At 26.4% G+C, this 20,123-nt stretch overlaps 1 protein-coding gene across 1 annotated transcript in view; it reads left to right on the top strand.

Annotated features, from left to right (window-relative positions):
* Nsun2 (tRNA (cytosine(34)-C(5))-methyltransferase Nsun2) overlaps positions 1-17,346 on the top strand; it is a 53,741-nt gene extending 36,395 nt beyond the window's left edge. The window contains exons 11-22 of the mRNA XM_067274570.1: positions 128-202; positions 3,520-3,650; positions 5,563-5,764; positions 5,839-5,981; positions 9,707-9,737; positions 11,620-11,712; positions 12,771-12,903; positions 14,798-14,875; positions 15,008-15,146; positions 15,221-15,260; positions 15,407-15,531; positions 16,927-17,346. Of these exons, the coding sequence (XP_067130671.1) occupies positions 128-202; positions 3,520-3,650; positions 5,563-5,764; positions 5,839-5,981; positions 9,707-9,737; positions 11,620-11,712; positions 12,771-12,903; positions 14,798-14,875; positions 15,008-15,146; positions 15,221-15,260; positions 15,407-15,531; positions 16,927-17,036 (1,300 nt within the window). The 3' untranslated portion in view covers positions 17,037-17,346. The remainder of the gene's footprint in view (positions 1-127; positions 203-3,519; positions 3,651-5,562; positions 5,765-5,838; positions 5,982-9,706; positions 9,738-11,619; positions 11,713-12,770; positions 12,904-14,797; positions 14,876-15,007; positions 15,147-15,220; positions 15,261-15,406; positions 15,532-16,926) is intronic.
* Positions 17,347-20,123: the final 2,777 nt, after the last annotated feature.

Raw genomic sequence — 20,123 nt, 5'->3', positions numbered from 1 at the left:
TAATAAAAAATTTGTTGATAGATAAAAACTATTCAGTGTAATTAAGAATTTTATAAATGTTATATTTTATATATTTTATTTGGATTATGTTTAAATCCAGTTAAAATATCATCTGATGATTTTTCAGTGGTGATGGCACAATAAGAAAAAATATTGATGTATGGAGAAAATGGAATGTTGGTAATGGAAATAATCTTCATGGGTAAGAAAACTTTTCTTTCAGAGAAATTTTGTGAGTTGTTAATATCCAATTTTTTTTTTAGATTTAAAATAATTTAAATTACTTATTTATAGTATTTATTTGTATTTTTTTAAAAAAAGATACAGTCAAATTTAATTTAATTTTTAAGTGTTATAATACTGTGTATTTATATAAGGCAAATAGAAGACAAAGTCCTTAATATTTATATTTTTTCTCTGCCTGTTGGTCCTTTGCCATTGCTTGGTTAAAATTAAGTTAAAGTAAAAACACTTTATCTAATTAATAACAACACATGATGTAAGATTCTAGTATTCCAATTACTTAGCAACACAACAATACATAGCTCCTGAAACATTGACAGCAGCTGTGAAGTGCTGTAGAAGTCAAGAGGTAAACAAACACAAATTATAGGTTTGTTTATTTATGTAAGTTGATGTACTCTGCAAAATATGATCAAGAGGGCCTTAGAATTTAACTAGTCTATAACCTTAGAAGGCCTAGAGCAGAGGTGACAAACCAATGGCACACGTTATACAATTTCGGTGTATCATTTGTCTTTTTTCAGTCAGCTTTTTTACATTTATTCTAATTAAGGCATATTGGGCATAATATAAGGCATAATTAAGGCATTTATTCTAATTAAGGCATGGATACTTTTTGACACAATTACTGTGAAGATTGAGGCATTTTTCATATTTGTGGATGAGTTTTGCAATTTCCTCTTTGTAGAATGTTGCCGCCAGTGACTTGAGAGGCCTTAACATTGTTTTGAAGATCGTTATTAGTCTCGAACCTCTGTCTCAAACTGTTATTGTTAATATTGTACAAAATAAAAGATTTATCTTTTATTTTGCACAATATTAATGATAACACACCAACAACTGCCATAAACCGTCAGGCTATATTTTGGCAATAATAATTATAAATTACAAATGAATTTGACTCTAGAGGAAGGCATTAGGCACCATCTTGTATTAAATTTAATAATTATAATTTTTAATTAAATAATTTAGATTAACAGTAAAAAAACCAGTAATGTTTTGCATTTTTGCTATCATATGCATATCAAGTATTAAAAAGAAATCTTCACAACATACTGGTTAGTTAGAAAATTATGCAGTTGGGTCTACATTAGTTGAAAGTGATTCAACCATTCATATGAATTTTGTGCAATTAATTTACATTTGTCAGTACTGTAGACTCCAAAATGATACATCATATAACCAATACACTATACACTTGCCCTTGATGCTTTGCCTGTAAGCTTTTCTGCACAATCTCGTATGGCATGTTTTTTCGGAAAACACACTGTATACAGGTGAAAGAGTAGCTACATTGTGAATCTATGTATTAGCCAATAGTATTGTGTTATGTTTTTGAGAAAAATTTCAGTTGGAGTAGTATAATTTTATTGTAGTAGAAATAGATATTGCACAATGGAGATAATGCACACTATACTGTCAATTATCTGGGCTAATCACTGATAATGGAGAGACAGAAAATGCAGAAATACAGATAATCTGCAAGTTTGCTTTAATGAAAGCTAATCAATTTTTATTTTATTTAGTTTTTAATTTCATGTTAAATTTAACATAATAATTTATATATTATGAAAATACTTTTTGAGAATGATAATTAATTAATTAATAAGCTTTGAATGTGATCAGAATTGAACAAAACTTTTGACATAAACAGAAAATTCAGAAAAATTTATTGAACTAGTACCTTGCAGTTCACTGTGAATTTCTTGTATTATTAACCAAGAACAAAAGTTGCCAGCTAGATATCATTGTAAAGTATCAATAATTTTGTGATATTAATGATTTATTGATAAAGAAATGATTCAAAATATTTTTTCTAACAATTTTACAAGATATTTAATAAAATACAGTATACACATAAGTAAAGCTATATTGTTCAAGAATCAACTGCACTTATACTTCTTAAGCCATTTAATTTGTTTTGACATTCTGGAACTAGTTCTGATACTCAATATACCATTTTAAATAGCAAGAGTTAACAAAGCAGAATTTTTATTTTAATGCTAATATTTATATACCTCATGTAGGAATATAAATATTAACTGATATATATTGGCTGATAAAATGTAATTATTATTGAGATGTAAGTATGCATGATAATCCACATACTGATGTTCAGGGATAATTGAGCTGCTCGCTTACTTGCCAAATCAATTAACTCCATATAACAAAAAGTATAAAAATTGATAATATAAATTATTTTTAAAAATTTCTTTTAAACTTTAAATTTAAATAAACATCGTAGAATGTATCTTTATATACTGTTACTAGCTGACCAGGCCACGCGTTGTTGTGGCTCAAAATGTATCTATTATAAATGTATAACACTTCCCCCGTGGGGGGAATTTCAAAAAATCCCTTCTTAGTGTACATTCTCTTGACGTACCCTATTAAAACGCAATCAAAAACGCATCTAAAATAGTATAATAAAAGCAGAGTTCTTCACAGTAAGCCTTAATCCCGTCACTTTTCCCGCTGGGGAATATCGAAAAATCCCTTTTTAGTGTATATTCTGTTGACGCAATTAAAAACGCAAAAAAACCGCATGTAAAATAGTATAATAGAAGCAGAGTTCTTCACGGTAAGCCTTAATCCTGTCCATCTCCCCCCAGTAGGGGGAATTTCGACATGTATATTATATAGAAACACGTGCGTATTCGAATGCAACGTTGTGTCAAAATTTCAAAGGAATCGGTAGGAACAAACGAACGTTATATTTTATTTATATAGATAGATAGAAAATGATCTGCTTCAGTCCATTCTCACAGAAAAGCATAATGCCTCACAGAAAAGCAAACTTAGGTCATCGGAAGGTAGCGCCATCTGTTGGACATAAAAGCCTTAATCCATATATAAATATATTTTTGAAAGGGGGGAAATGGTGTAGGGGTATGAAAAATAGATAGTAGCCGATTCTCAGACCTACTGAGTATGCATACAAAATTTGGTAAAAATCGGTAAAGCCGTTTCGGAGGAGTACGGTAACAAAAATTGTGACAGGAGAATTATATATATACTGTTATATTAAAGCATGGCTTTAATGTAATGACATATATAATTAGTTAAGCGAAAAATGTAAAAATAATAACGATTATATCAAGGATTTACAAAATCAATTTAAAAAAGACATAAATGATAATAGCTTGATTTTAATGAATTAACCTACAATATACTGGTTTAAACATTTGATTTATACTAATTTTTTGAAAATTGCTTCTAGTAAGAAAAGTAATGTAATATAAACATTAATGTAAAAATTAATTTAAAATATTTCAGCTTACAGTTTAGAATTGCAAAGAGAGGATTAGAATTACTTGCACTTAATGGAATAATGGTTTATTCAACTTGTTCTCTTAATCCTATAGAAGATGAAGCTGTTATTGCATCTCTTCTTCAACAAAGCAATGGTATAAATTCAACTATTAAATCTAATTAGAATATTAAATTTAATGTCTAAGTAAAAGTTTTAGTTATATACTATTTTATAATATAATATAAAATTTAGTATATAGTATTGTATTATATTAATACTATTTAATATACATGATAAAAATAATAATAAAAGCAATTTAAAAACTTGCAATAAAGTCTTATTGAATTCATACAATTTTCAAGCACTTTGGTTTACAGGATGAGGGCACTGAATGCATCCCCAGTCGGCACTGTAGTGACTGGTGATTATAACAAATTTATATCAAGTCTATATAAATTTTTAAGCCATAGAGCTATATTAGAAGTTAAGATGAAATTGTCAGCCTGCAATTTCATCTTAATATATATATAATGTTTGATGATATTTAAAACTAAAATCTGCAATGATAAAGTAATAACTAATGTATTTAAAAATAATTCAACAAATTAATAATAGCATCCTTGGAAAGGATATTGTTTTATTTTTTCTATAAATTTGTGTTGTGTTTGTTTATTCCAGTAAATCAGGTTTAATACAAACATTGATTGTATAAATGAAAATTTTAATCCAAGAGAAAAAGAAAAAAACTGAATTGTTTAGCAATTATTATCTGCATAGGAATTACATAAAGTTTGGAATCAAAATAGTAATGAATAGAAAAATAAAATAAAAACAAAACTCTTTTTCTTAGGAAATTGAAAATATTTGGCTTCCTAAATCAGGCATACTGATATCTATTGCACTAAGGCTTTCCATAAAGCCATATGTTTGCTCATATATTTACTATTTACATATTACTTATGAGATTTGACATTATATTTACTGTGTTAATATAAAGTCAAATCTCATAAGTTCACTGCTTTTCAAACCTTAATAAAATGTGCCATTACTTGTTCCACCTTATCTAGAGAAAGAAATATTTAGTTGGGTAATATAATTTTCATTGTTTTAAAGCATTGTTTTCTTAGAAAGGCCATTAATGGCGTAATTGTTTTGTATTTAAATACTTCTGTCCAGAAAAATATATTAAATAGTTTAGGATAACTCTCTCCATATCATATTGTATCACAGGGGAATATTACAAGCTGTTTTAAAACTTTTTCCAAAGATGCTGAAATCAGCTTGTCTGCCAGATTTTCATCAATCAAATTTTATGTTCAAATAAGAATAATATCAAAGATACTCATAAAAAAACTGGCATTTATTTATTTAAGCTAATTAAAATTAAAATAATTTTTTTTTATATATATTAGCTCCACTTTTAGATATTAAACAAGAAAATTCAGGAGCATTTTTACCAAATGTCTAATGATTAACTTTGTGAATGTATCTTGTTTTTCATAATAAGCCTTGAATGTTAACACCATCATTCTTTGGGACAAACCAGCTTTAATTATTTTTTTTTTTTTTGAATAATTTAATTTTGTTATAACTGCAATTTAGTTTGAATTTGAACCAAAATGCTTGACTTATGCTGTTGTTTCATTTACATTTGTTATTAATCTGAAGATGGGATTATCTTATCCCAAAAATATTTATCAAAGTAAAGTCTTTTGCTCCTAACACTTTTTAGCATTTTATCACAAGACAAAATGCTGAAAAAAATTGCTTTGTCTTTGATCAGTGTGGAATAATGGAGTTGATTATAGTTCACTGAAAAAGTTTAGTTGGCTTAAAAATAGGATTTAATTATAGAATTATTCAATTTACTTTCTAGATCCCTCTAGACAAAAGATTAATTTTAAGAGCTAAATTCTTAATTTCAATTAAAACATTATTTAACTTAACAATATTGAAATATAGATTGATTGATTGCAATTAAGGTATAAATATTGCTTGAAATTATATATATATTTATTTATTTATATTTTTTTAAACTTAATTTTAATTAAATTTTTTGTATTTAGATTCTGTTGAGTTAGTAGATACATCAGAATCATTACCTGGCTTAAAGACATCTCCTGGTCTCAGTTATTGGAAAGTGATGAATAGAGAATTAGAATCTTTTGATTCCTTTGATGATGTCCCAGATAAATATCGAACTCAAATACGTCCACAAATGTTTCCACCTGCTCCTGAAATTGTGTCGAAGTTAAATTTGCATAGATGGTAAAATTTTTCTAAATATTTATCAATTTTACAAGTTTGTTTAATATTTTAAAATATTAATATTTTTCTAACAGTCTTCGCATATTACCACATCATCAGAACACAGGTGGATTTTTTATAGCTGTATTTAAAAAAGTCAAAGAATTTTTACCATGGGAATCTCAAATAAAAGAAATAGTTTCTCATAAAAATAATGACATTGAAGAAAAATTATCAGGTAAGTAAATTTTAATATCTGATATAAAAATTATATTTTAATAAGTTAAGGTTTATGATGAAATTCTTTTACATTGTATCCAAGAATATTACTTAATAGTTTTCTAATGACAAAAAGAATTAAATGTTATCAAATGCTTCTGTCCAGTTTAACTAAATTAATAATTATAATTATTAATTTAGTTAAGATTTGGTGCCTAATGCCTACCTCTAGTGACAAATGCAATTATATTATATATTGTAATGTCTGTAATGTTTTTTTCTATCTGATAAACTGCACAGATCTTTACAGTTTACACATTTCTACAAAGCACATGATTTAGAATTCTAGTCTTGATCCTTACTTTTTATTTATTTCTTCTCAAAAAAAATTTTTTTTACTAAAAATGATAGTTTACTTCTCTTTCTTTCCACTAGAGGCATCACCTTCAATTTACTTAATGTCTTTTCACAATATATTCTTAAAAACTTTATGATTTACTTTTAATGTCAATCTAAGTGGTATTTTCATTAATTAATTTACAGCCATAATAAAAACTTTTGATGTGTTAAATATAAAAAATCTGTAGAGTTCTTAAAATGATTTTGCAGCTTTGACATTTTCTACATTGAATGGTTCATTTTGAAAGCATGTGTGTTCTTCAGTTTAAAATTGATCACTTTTCTTTGAACTTCATAGCATGAAAAATTATATATTGAGAAATATTATGAAACAGATTGTTCAATATATATTTATTTTTGGGATTTTCCAAATAAAAACTCATTTTCTGCATTTTATATATTTTTTTTTATATACTTGTGAATGATTCATATGGGCACAATAACATTTCTTTACAAAATATCAGTTTTACATTTGTCTGAACTTTTAGTTTTAAAATGTAATATTCAAAAAATATGTTAATTGATTGTTCAAAGCTTTTCATTACAATTGGAGAGATTTGAAAATATTTAGGTTAAAAAAAGTGAATTTTTTCACAATTATTTTTATTTTGAAATCTAAAAGTCTTTGGTGGTTGGAATCAGTTTTATTGAAAATATATGTCAACTAAAATTTATCAGTTATAAACATTGATTTGTTTTTCACTATTTATTTGATTTGATTTGATTCAGCGTTTTTTGAAGTTATACATATTGTTTTTTCAAAAGTAATAATACTATTAACTACATCAAAAGCAATAAGTGCAGTAATTTTAATCTTAGTTGAAATTCTAGATAGGTATATTAATATAATTCTGTAAATATTTTTCTGCTCTCATTAATTTCTCTAGGTTCAATTTGCAATAATCTGTGCAGTTGAATAAGAGAATCAATCTGAATTAATTGAATTAAATTCTGAGACTCATAACAATTACTAACTTTTTTATCAATGTGTGATAACAGATAAGTAGCAGCCTGAAATTAATTATTTAATTTCATAATACAGGTTTCTAGAATAACAAAAAGTAACTAAATAATAATAAAGTGTTATCCATTGCTGAATAGCTTTATGGCTAACACCTTTTTTTTGTAATACTAGTAATTAAATTATCATCTAAATTAGTAAATTTAAAATTTTGATTTTTTTAAAATCATGGTACCTCTTTGCATAATAAAAATAATTCTGAAATTAGAGCCCTGAGTCTAATTTTGTTCTAATCTAAAGAATTAAAAATATCAATTTATTTATTATAAGAATATTAGGGATGTTTATTATGAAATATTAAATTGTCAAAAGATGGCAATTTCAAAAAATTTGGATTGATTTGGCTGTGGTATCAACTTTTTATGTTGATTGCACAGATAACAATTCTATTGCGGTTTGTGCATTGTCATTCAAGCTATTTGCCAAATGCTAGTTACTTGAAAACATGAAATGATCCTCAAAAATAATGCAACATTAATTGAATTTTTCTCATGTTATTTGGAACTTGTAATCTTATCTGGAACTTTGGAACTGTCAACTTATAAACCATATTAATGCAAGAAATACATTAGAAACAATTAAGGAATTGTATTTTTTAAAAATGTACTTGGCTACAATTAATTTGCATATGCAACTGTTTTATATGTTTAGTTTGTAAGACAAGAATAGGAAGAGGATAAGAAATTAAAATTGTCTATTAAACACACTTTGATACTTAGAATACAGTAGTCTTGCTAATCCACTCTCAATTATCTGGCATACTGCTATGTGATTGCCTATAGACTTCCATTCCCATGAAAATGTGTAAGTTGCTGACTTTTGGGGGCAATAAGTTAATTGCGTGTCAGGAAAACCTTGGGGCAAATTATACGTGGGTGGTGATGGTCGAGGCAAAGATGACAAGTGTTTAAACAAAAACCATTTATATTGTCATAAAGTTAATTTACACTAGGAACAAAAACAGACTGCTTTAGGGAGCCGGCATTGAATTCGACGATCGTCATTCTTGAGGCAGGTGATCCTATGGTCAATGCTGGTTTTGCAGCCCCGGGGCAGATGGCAATGGTGAGATGATTTTCGGAGTCACAAGACTTTAAGTCCAGAAGGTCAGCTGAGATGTGTCGGCATGTCGGAACAGTTCAGAGAGGATGCAGCACAATCTTGAGGAGAACCGGCGCTTGACCTTGAGACCTGGGGTTTTATAGGATTTTCTTCGAATCGCATCATCTTGATTGGTTCCCCTTTTTTCTCTCCCTTATCCTGATTGGTCACTCTTTTGTCTCTGGGTGAAACCTGAGACCGATCCGGGTCAGGAAAGGTGTTGACAGAGCTTTTCAAGTCTGCGCTCGTATTTTACTCCATTATGGCTCTTTTCTCTGATGTTTTTGAATCTAAACAATCTGCCAGATGTTCTTGCGACCATTTACCACCTAACGGCTTTGGGCTTACATGACTTAACAGATATCCTTTTGGTTATTAACTGCCCTTTTCTCAATTGTTTAGACCCAACACTTGTTCACGAGCACCTTGACAAAGCTCCCTCTCTCTCGGTTGACATTCCCCTCTGTCATTTATCATCGCATTGCATTTGTTTTAAAATAAGTAAGAAAGTTTTTTTCCTGTCTGGGTTTCATCACCCACATACCCTCTTGACCCAATTTGACCTCTGAAACTCTCTGACTTAGGAATTTTATAATTAGTCATACTTTTGACTTGATTTTTGAGACTTCACAAATGTTAGTCATGTTACACAATCTATTTTCCTGTTTACTTGGAATTTTCATGTCTACATATAATATTGCATGACAGCATGCTGTCCTTACACACACACAGTAATCCAGCATTTTTGTTAATATGACACCACTGTACAAAGAATGGCCAGATTAGCAAGATTCTAGTGTAATAACTTTTTTATTATTGTAAAAATTCAAACAAAAACTGTCCTAGAAAAATTTTTTCAAATTAATTTATTTTTTTTTTCAATAAAATTTTTATTTTTTGTAATTATTATATAAAAATTTATTTTAAAAGATATTTGTGCTTAAAATTGATTATTTAAACCTTATCTAAATATTATCTAAGTAAAACATTAAAACAGAAAACTCTTACTCAAATAATCTTTTTTAAGCTAAAATAATATTATTATTACATATATACATTATTATTGGCTTTCAAAATTTATTTTCTAATGCTGAGTAACATTATCTCATTAACATGTAAAATTTTAGTTTTGCATATTGTTTTATGTTGATTATTTTTTATTTTTTATTGTAATTAATTTGAAAAAATTATGGATTTCTAAAAACCAAACACTTTTATTACAGATGTAATTGAAACAAAAGACGAATCTGACAAGTAAGTGAATGTAATAGTATAATTAATTATACAAAAGTATTAAAATTGATTTAAAATAAAATTCTTTGTCTTATTTATTGTAATTAACATTATATGGAGTACAATTTCCAGATGTATTTATATTTTATTTTATTATTTAAATTATATTTTTCATATACACCAAATTCTGTTTTTATACAGTAGATGCATTTTCAAAAAATCTGTAAAGAAGGATATCATCTGTATGGAGAAATGGAAGATTGGTTCTAGACCTTAAAAACCAATAAGGATAATATAATAAAGCAATTAATATAACAGGATATGTTTAAACAAAAAATTTCAATTTAGTTAATAAATCAGAGATGAGATGATTGTAATTTATTAGCAAAATTTAATAAATTTATATTTGCACAAATTTTATATTTATTTGGCTTGTTCAATTAAACAGAAAAATTCCTTTAGCTTGATATCAAATGGTATGCAAAGATTATTTCATATTGAAAGAAATTAGAAGAAATTAAATAAAATGCAAACAAATCATCAAACCTTGAATTAAATTTTTTTTTTTTTTTTTTATTCCTTCAGTCATGAGATAAAGTTAGAATGAAAGATTGATTGTTGCTTCACATTTTCAAATAAGCCATAAAAACCAGCCAAATCTTAAAATTTACTTGAGCATGTATAGTAGCATTAAATGCAAATTATAAGAATTTCTTTTAAGAAAAGAGCAGTTTTCTATAAAAACAAAGTATGGATACTTTTTCATAGAATTAAAATCGAATAGAGATTTGAAAAAGGTCAATTTAATGTCAGATCCTCCAATAAAAGGCTGACATTTGATATCATTTTTATCTATTATTATTTGTCTTTTTAATGAAGTTTTTTTTCAAGCCAATTTAACTGTTACTTCTGTGGTTGTGTTAATGGATAAAGAAAAGACTCAAAAATTATATTTTTGTAACTGGTCTTAACTTCAACAATTTGTTCCTTGTATTAATTAATCATAACATTTTACTATAAATTGAATGAGAGAAAAATAAAAAAATTTAAAACATGAGCAATATTTAGAATTAGTATTAAATTAACATTTACTGTTAATATGTTGTATAATTGAAAACTTGAGATTACTTAACTCCTATTGTAATTCTAATTCAATAAAAAAATGGGTTTTTTCGTTTAGATCAGAAAACTATCCAAATATATGGAAAATTTTTCATTAGCAGTAAGTGCAAAAAATGCAACAAAAAATTTTAGAAACAAAATTTAACTTCTAAAATAATGTTAAAGTGAAAACTAGTAAAACGGCAAGACCATATTTGGAACAAGACTATGTCTTGAAGACTCACTACTAAGCGGGAACACTTCAACGCTCACAGTGGGTCTCGTTCTCATTCTCCAATCATCTTTGATATTGCTGGTTTTGAGTGTGATCATTCAAACTTCACCGGCCACATAGTCTTGTCAATAATTAATCTTATCTTCTATACCATATAAATTATTTTATTTACAAAATTTAAATTGGACATACTCTTACTTTTAAAATATGTTTATATCAAATGCAAAGAACTTTAAATTTTCTTATTTTTAATACAAATAATGCAGTCATTTATGAATTTTTATAAACTGAATTTTTGTTCTATTAATTTAATGTATTCTATATTTAAAAATCCATTGAAAATAAATCTTCTTTGACAATTAAAAGGAACCAATATTATATTTAAAAAATATTTATTTTGAATACAAAAAAATATATTTCTATTTAATTATAAAAATAATTCAAATAATGGACATTATGAAGTGAATATGTAAAAAATACAGAAACAGCATGAAAAACTTTTTTATTTAATTTAATTATTTTTATGAATAAATTGCAATATACAATATTTCATTATTTTTCTTAAAGAAGCCCTCCCAGAAAGAAAAAGAAAATTTGGGGCTATAAAGAAGATCCTTATATATTTTTTAAAGACGAAGGAATTATTTGGCCAAATATTAGGTTTGTAATAGAAATTAAATTAGATATAGTTTATATTTCAAGAAACTTAGTGTCTTGGATATAAAAGACCATTTTGTGTTGCTCAATTTTTTAATTCAGTTTTAATAAAGTTGTTGACTTATTAGCAAAAAGAAATTAATTGATTTTATAATAGTATTGCAGTACATTCTTGTTTTTCTGGCCTTTAATATAATCTAGTCCAGTGATTCCCAAACTTCTTTTTAGAGCCATTGCTCCCTTTGTTCTATAAATTTATACTTAACACTCCCAACCAATTTTCTCTTATGTGAGAAAGGCTTCAAATAATTCTTAGAAAAGCTTTTCTAAGAACCTCACACTTTGTCCTTACTATACATTGTTGTAATTATCCAGAAACCATTAAATTCTATGTTTCTTCTTGCCTGTTTTATCGGAGGTAAGGAAAGGTTGTCAGTGACCCAAACCCTTGCCTACAGTCACCATTCAGTCCTGCAACCTCCTTGCTTCTTTTTGTCCCCTAGATTTACTCACCACCCATGGAGTGATAATATCCTCTTTGGGAACCACTGATCTAGCCTCTCAGTTATTTGTCATATCTCCTATTACAATATGTTTGCCTCCATTCATGTTTTTTTAAACATGTACAGTAAACTTGTAAAATCAAATTTAATAAAAAAATTTAAACTTATAATTACAGTATTACTGTATATAATTTCAAAATAAGAAAAACAGTACTGCTTCAAAAAGGAATTAATACTGAAGGTTGACAGGTAACATCGTTCATTATCTTTAAGCCTATACATATTTAGTAATCTGGCACTTCTTTCTGCAAGGAATGGCTAGATCAGCAAGAGTCTAGTGTATATAAATTATTATTTTAAGGTAAAATTAATATACATTTAATTGAATTTAATTGAAGAATTTTAAATCACAAAAGATTTAAAATTCTTCAATTATAAATTTACTATGTTGATGTATCTGATCTAGTCTTCAGATAATAAATCAATTAAAACATTTTTTGTTTATTTGTATATATGTTTTAATATATAAATTGTACAAAAGATTTTGTTTTTTCTCAGGGATTTCTATAAATTGGATTCATTTCCATATAAACAGCTTTTAAGTCGTTGTGCAGGAGAAAGGAAGAAAAACTTATATTTTGTGTCTGAAGCTGCCAAAAACATTGTTCAAAATAATATTGATTTTGTAAAGGTATGTAAAAATTTAAATCAATTATATTTAAGTATTTATAATTGAAGCTAATTAAATTATATCTTTTTAAAATAAAATATTGCAAGCATAACCTTTCTTAACAGAATTATTTTTAGAATTATCCCCTGAACTTAAGTTGAAAACAAGAATACGTATCAAGAAAATTTATATATGATTATTAGGAGAGATCAGAGTAGACTTCATTTACTATATTCTCAAATATCCACTACATTTTTGCACATTTATATATTATAACTAATTTTAACTTATCTAGAATGCAGTTTTTTACTTTGTACATGCAATAAAAAAGTACATTTAATTAGTTTGCAAATTAAAACAATATTCTTGTTATTATATTTTATGTTGTTTTTCTTTGCATGCGATAACTTTGCAAATAATTGTAGGTTATATATTATGATCTAATTTTTTATAATATAAATCTGATCTAAACCATTATATTATTTTAACTTACATACATACATACATACATACATACATACATACATACATACAGAAAAATATATGTGATTATGCATGTTAATATGAGAACCAAGGGGTTAGCTGGGGGCTAAGACCTCACTGGCGGCTCTGGTCAGAGAATGGCTGTATGAGGGCATATTGTGGAGTGGGGAAACCGCGAGTAAGTTGACAAGGTGTCCATACTCAAAGAAGACAGGCTTATCATCAACATTATAACACCTTTTAATAATGGATAAAATTCATACAGTTCTAAACTATACACAGAATACAACGAAAACAATAAATATGGTGAGCATTGGAGCATCACAGTTTGGATGAACTAGTCTAACTTATAAACTATTCGGCAGAGAGGGAGAGAGAGGGTCTATAATAACCGTTTCAATCTAAATGAATACCTCTTGATATTCATAGTTCCTAGATTATGCGGTGAATCAGTAGACACCTACTGATTGAGCTGAGTTGGAGGTGGACTGTTGGAGGGTACGGCGGAGTCGGGCCAGGGGTGATTGTTGAGGAATATGGCGGGATGGGTCCTGTGTCTTCTGTCGATGTCCGCCCCGAGGTCTGCCTTCAGCCCCCTGAATGAGCCTGATGAAAGCAGTTATAAGTTCGATTTGTGACTAATGGTTGTTGATCAAGAATTGAACATTTAGTCAAATGTGTTATTACCTTTTTAGGACTGTTAGGAGGGTTATTACTCATAACCAACGATTGAGGGGTCAGAAAGTTAAGTTTTGTTTTACAACTTGTGTAACGATTGTTTATAGTTAATCCGACTTCAATTGACTCATCGATGTAGTCATCGAAAGAGACGTATGTCATTTCTGACCTCTCCGACCTTTTACGATAAGTGAAAGGTAATTTAATTACCTAAATTACCAGATTTCTCACATTAACATTATTAGTATACTAATTGAGGAACATGATGCTTATTGACATCAGAAGACAGAAAGTATTGTTACTGATCTATACTAATAAATAACCATTGAGTTTACGTTAAATTATAAAATACAATAATTATAATAAAGATTTTGAGTATTCAAACACACATTTGAAATTCTTTATAAACAAATCAGTCACATATTTTCTAATAAAAATAAGTTATGCTTTTTATCTTTCATCTTATATTTATCTACTTAGTTTTTGAAAATAATTTTTTTTGTTACTATTGGAGAAGAGAGTAATATAAAAATATTTATTATATAATTATTTTGCTAGCAAAAATTATTCATTAATAAATTTTTACCTTCACTTTAGAAAATAATTTTAAAAATATTTTAAAATACTTAAAATTAATTTAGTTTTTTTTAAATTATGTTTTATATTTATCAACTAAATTTAAGCTAAACTATAATATTGCAAGTGAAAAACAGAGTTTAGATTTAAAATAATTGCTAAAGTACTTTTTTTTCAGATAATAAATACTGGTGTTCGTGTATTTTGTCGAAGTGATAACAAAGATGCTAAATGTAATTTTCGTCTCTCACAAGAGGTAAGTAGTCAGTATTACTTTTAAAATTATAAGTTTCTTTCATTACTAATCAATTTTTAACGATAACAAATTTAACAGTATGATGATTACAGTAATTGATAGATTTAAGTGTTAATTAAAAATTATTTATAGGGAGTTCCCATTATACTTCCTTTTATGGAGGGTCGAATTTTACATATTTCTCTAGAAGATTTAATATTGTTACTAACAGAAGAAGTGCCATTATTACAAAAATTTTCTGATGAATTACAGAAACAAGCAGCATTACTTGGTAAATAAATGTTTATAAATAATGTGAAAATGTTTAAAATTAATATTGATAACTTTTTGATATTTATTAAATAGACTCTGGATGTGCTGTTATGATTTATACAGCCAACAAAGGGTAAATTGCAAAATTTTTTGTTCAATTAATTTATATTTAAAATAATTAAATTAAGATGAAATCAATATTTTACTTCATTTTCTTTATATTAAATAATATTTTATAAGTATATTTTAAATGACAAAAATGGCATTGTTTAAATTTAGAACTAAAGAAGAATTTAAAATAGAATTATGTGGTTGGAAAGGAAAAGCATCAGTACGATGTTATGTAACAAAAATTGAAAGGATACATTATCTGAGGATATGTGGAGTAGACGTGTCTGAATTTGGTAAAAATTTATTTTTAAGTTTATTATGTAATTCAGTGTTTCCCAACTCGTGCCATGGCACACAGTGCCTCAGGTGTGTTGCAGAAATATTAAATATTTTTCAGAATTTCAAATAAGCTCTTTTATAAAAATTTCTTTATCTTTCATCTTTTTACTGAAGGGAGAATCAGGTATTCACTAAAATACCAAATATTGCAAAATTTGCCACATCAGCATAACCCTAACTAAAGTTGTGTGTCTATCATATTCTGGTGTACTCACTCTTTGGAGCTTCTATAAACACTGAGGCTTATCAGCTTAAAGACCAATACTAGATTTTTTACACATTAATTCAAATAGTCTTTTAATTTTTATAGTACATTTGTAAAATTGTGTGTTAGTGTTAACTTCCATATTTTCAAAATTTTTTTTTAAATCAATTGTAATTTACTTTAAATTTTAAACATTTTTAATTAAAAATTATGGTGTCACAGGAATGATATTAAATCCAATAAGGTTGGGAAACACTGGTATAACTTATTAATTAATTAAAAAAATAAATTCCTACATTTACTTTTTAGTTTTCATTTACTCTATTTTTTTATTTTTAACATTAAATAAATTTAATTTTAATGGCCAAAAACATTTCAACACTAACTTTTCATAGTTATTGAAATTTTAAGTTGTATATCATATATTACATTCCAAAATTCTCTTAACTAATTTTGTTGTAGCATTTATTTGAATAACTGTTTAGTCATGTAATCTTTCTAACACGTCTGTAACCAAACATGTAGAATCAAATATGCTAGAAAATCAGTATTCAACCTATACTTTTTTTTAGTACTTAACACTTCAACATATACATTGAATTACAATTTTATATCTTTAATTAAGCACTTAATATTAAAGTAAAAACTACTTGAATAACTTTTACTATCAATTTTGTATTTAAAAGTAATATTTACAGTTCTATTAACGTTGTGATTTTTGTGATGATTCAGTTTTTGCATAAACAAAGCATTGCTTACTACATTACTGGAGCTTAAAAGATACTCACATAACAATCATTAGATTAATGTCATTATCAAGTATTTGAATTTTGTTATTTTGAATTATTTTCAATAATTCATATTTGATATGAAAATAAGTTTCTAAAATGTACAGTTTCTAAATCTATAAATTAAGACTTTAAATTAAAAGTTTATTTAACTTATATTGTTTAAACGCTTAATCGTTAAAATTGATAAGTGGGAAATAGTTGGAAAATGAAATATGCAATGAGTTGTTTCCATTTATATATATATATTGCCTTTTTCTATACATAAATGAAAAAAATATATTTAAAGTTAAAATTTTTTAAAATACTGTTAAATTTATAACATTAATTAAACAACGAATTTTTGTTTTTTACAGAAAAAAAAGACAAAAAATTTAAAATTTATATTACCAAAACAAGTGAATTTACTGAAGAGGAGGACCAAAAAAATATAGAAAAAGCAAAAGATACAGATAATTCTATATAAAAAGAAAAATTTATATTTCATTTTTGTACAGTATACATTCACTGAAGTAAACTTTTTATTGTACAAGGTGTCAGTATATTTTATTGTATAATTTATAATTTTAATGTAATTGTTCCAGATTTTATTTTTCTTACTTAAAGAAAAGGAAATGTTAATTTTTCTCTGAAAAGTAGTTAAATTATATTTATTACAAATGGTTAAAAGATATAAATTATGCAGTTCAAATATAACAAATTTATGCAGCTGACGAAAATATTCATTATAAAATATGCTCTTTTATATAAATTTTAATAAAGAATTTTTTGAAAAAGTTGGAGATTTTAAATTAAAGAAAATGAAATGTTTTGAAAAGAATCTTATTTTAGTTAATTTTAGGTTTGGAGTCTTGAATAAACATATAAAATTCAATTTGTTAACATGCTTATATTAACAAATATATTAATGAATTGAATTGCATATGTACCTAGATGAGCAGCCCAGATAAATATAATTTATAAACACATTTGAAATATATTTTTAATAAGATTTATATTAGATATAACAATTATATATGTCATATGCTTTATAAGCATAGCATATGTAGAATGTTACCTCTAATTTATATATACATATGTTTCAAAAGTAAGAAATGAAGGTTATTAAAAAAAATTATTAAACCTGCAATTCCATTTTATAAACTTTGTCGAGCTACACAAGAAATTTTAGAAATATTTTCTTTACAACAAAATTTTGATAGATTTAAGTCACCGGAAAAAAGATAAACTCATAAATTGTAATTCTCTTTTGTATTATTATTCTCATATGTTCTAAGGATTTTTTTAAGATTATTTATTTTTATTATCTAAAATTCAGTTTTGGATTATACAAATAAATATATTTTAAAATTATGTACTCTGTAAAACAAAAAATAATAATTTCTAATGAAATAAGGAAAAGTATACATAATAAATTCAAGAAATATAAAATTAAAGAAAATATAAATTACCAATTTTTTGTATCTTTCATCACAAAATAAATAAATGAATAATTTTATTATATCTGTTGAGTTTACAATTGTCTTCTATTTATTTATCAATGTTCATATTATATATTATGAAGTTTTCACCTAAATTTATAATAAGAATTATAAAATTAATATATTTGGTGTTCAGTAATTCAAATTTATAATTATGCCTTATTTAAAAATCATCTCTTATGACCATGATTTTTAATACTATAACTCAACATTTCTCTTTGAACAGATTTGATAATCATATTTTCACTCTGATCAAACAGTTCTCTTGAAAATATGCTTGCTTCCAGGAATTGAAATACAGTCAAACCTGTTTTTATGCAGTCGTTTTTTGTGCGATTTTTTATTTGTGCGGTATAGTTGGCGACTAGTCTCATGCGTTTTGTCATGTCTCACGTTGAGTTATTATAGCTAAATAAACTTATTCTAGCATAAATGAACTTATTATAGTAATATTATTGCATGAATATGCAAAAAATGAAATAATTTATTTTTTAAGTCAACAAAACACCACCTGGACAAAAATATGTAAAACAGATGATAGGCAAGATGATGCAGTCAAGTGTTGACATCTGTTGTCAATAAATTCTGTGTGTGTTTTAATTACGTTAATTAAACCTTCAAAGTGCTTTCACATTCCTGGACCATTAAGATAAGATTCATGTCAAAGCGTAAATTGAAGGTAAATGTACTGTATTATTTTTTATATTTAGATATAGAATTTTAGGATTTTTATTTTATGTTTAGACATAATCCCTGAAAATGAATAAGGGCAAAAACAAAGTGAAGAGGAAGGTAATTTCCTTAGAAACTAAGACTACGATTTTAAAATGAGTTATTTTCTATGTGAGACTTTTTTTATGCGATCCCTATTCACCGCATAAAAAAAACTAGTTTTCGCAACACAATTAAAAAAATATTTTTTATAGCCACTGGTGAAGTTTCATGTGATTTTTTTTTTTTTTTTTTATGCTGTCCCTATCCACCGCATAAAAACAGATTTGACTGTATTTCAAAATTTGTTTCCTTCATTTTATAACTGGTAGATAATTTTTAGAAATTGGATTTCTGCTACAAGATTTATTAGTAATTGATGATGTATACATCAGCTCAAGTCAATTACTAATGCTAAACAAACTGCAGGATTATTCATTGACTGTAAAAGGCTAACTTAATCATTAATATCAGTATTTGAATTTTAAAAAGCCACCTACCTTAACAAAGTATAAAAGATTTTTCAGTGATTCTCATTGTAAAGTCTCAAGTTCAGTTCTCAGCCCCAAGATTGAATATCTCTTGCAAAGTAATGCCATGCATTCAAAGAGGATATAGTGGATAGTTTTATCCATCATACCACATCTCTGATAATGGCTTTTTTTTTTTTTTTTAAATATCCATTCTGTACAGTTGTTTTCACAGGTTATAGCATCTAGTTATGAAACGAACTACCACTATCATCTGATTCCTAACTAAAGTAAGTCAGATGTTATTTCATATAGAGGTTTCTTTAATCACCAACATTGATTGTTTTTTGGTCTCATTCCACTCCATAGCAGTTTCCTTAAACTTTGTATCTTTAAATACACTTTTAATGGTACTTCCCGCAATCCTGCAGAAAGACTGATCTGGTCATAAGTGAAGATGTACTGTACTTCAGGATAGAAGGAAATGAGAATGAAGAGTCTATCCTCATTCTCATTTCCTTCTATCCCAGCATGTCCTGGCATCCATACTAAATTAATTTGTTGTCATAGGCCAGTTTGTTAAGAATTTTACAATTACACCAGACTAGCAAAATTAATTGTCTTAATGACTGCCTGATTATCAGAGAATATGAACATCCTCTTATTTATGTAAGCCCTCTTGCATATTCTCCTTAAGATGGTGTATAATAGAGTGAATTTCAGTCAGAAATAAAGTAGCTTGCTTTACCGTACTCTGAAAAATCAGCCTATGAACTACACCCTTAATACAAATAGCATTTCTTCCTATTCATAAAGAAGAGTTTAATTGTACCTTTTCATTAGGATTTAATAATTTAAGTATTTAAATTTTCCAAAAAATTTATAATCCAC

The sequence above is a fragment of the Centruroides vittatus genome, unplaced genomic scaffold (assembly GCF_030686945.1).
Source record: "Centruroides vittatus isolate TY-2023 unplaced genomic scaffold, ASM3068694v2 contig_549, whole genome shotgun sequence".
NCBI classification, from domain to species: Eukaryota; Metazoa; Arthropoda; class Arachnida; order Scorpiones; family Buthidae; genus Centruroides; species Centruroides vittatus.
Note: the sequence above shows the minus strand (reverse complement) of the source record. Positions and strands in the feature narration are given on the sequence as shown.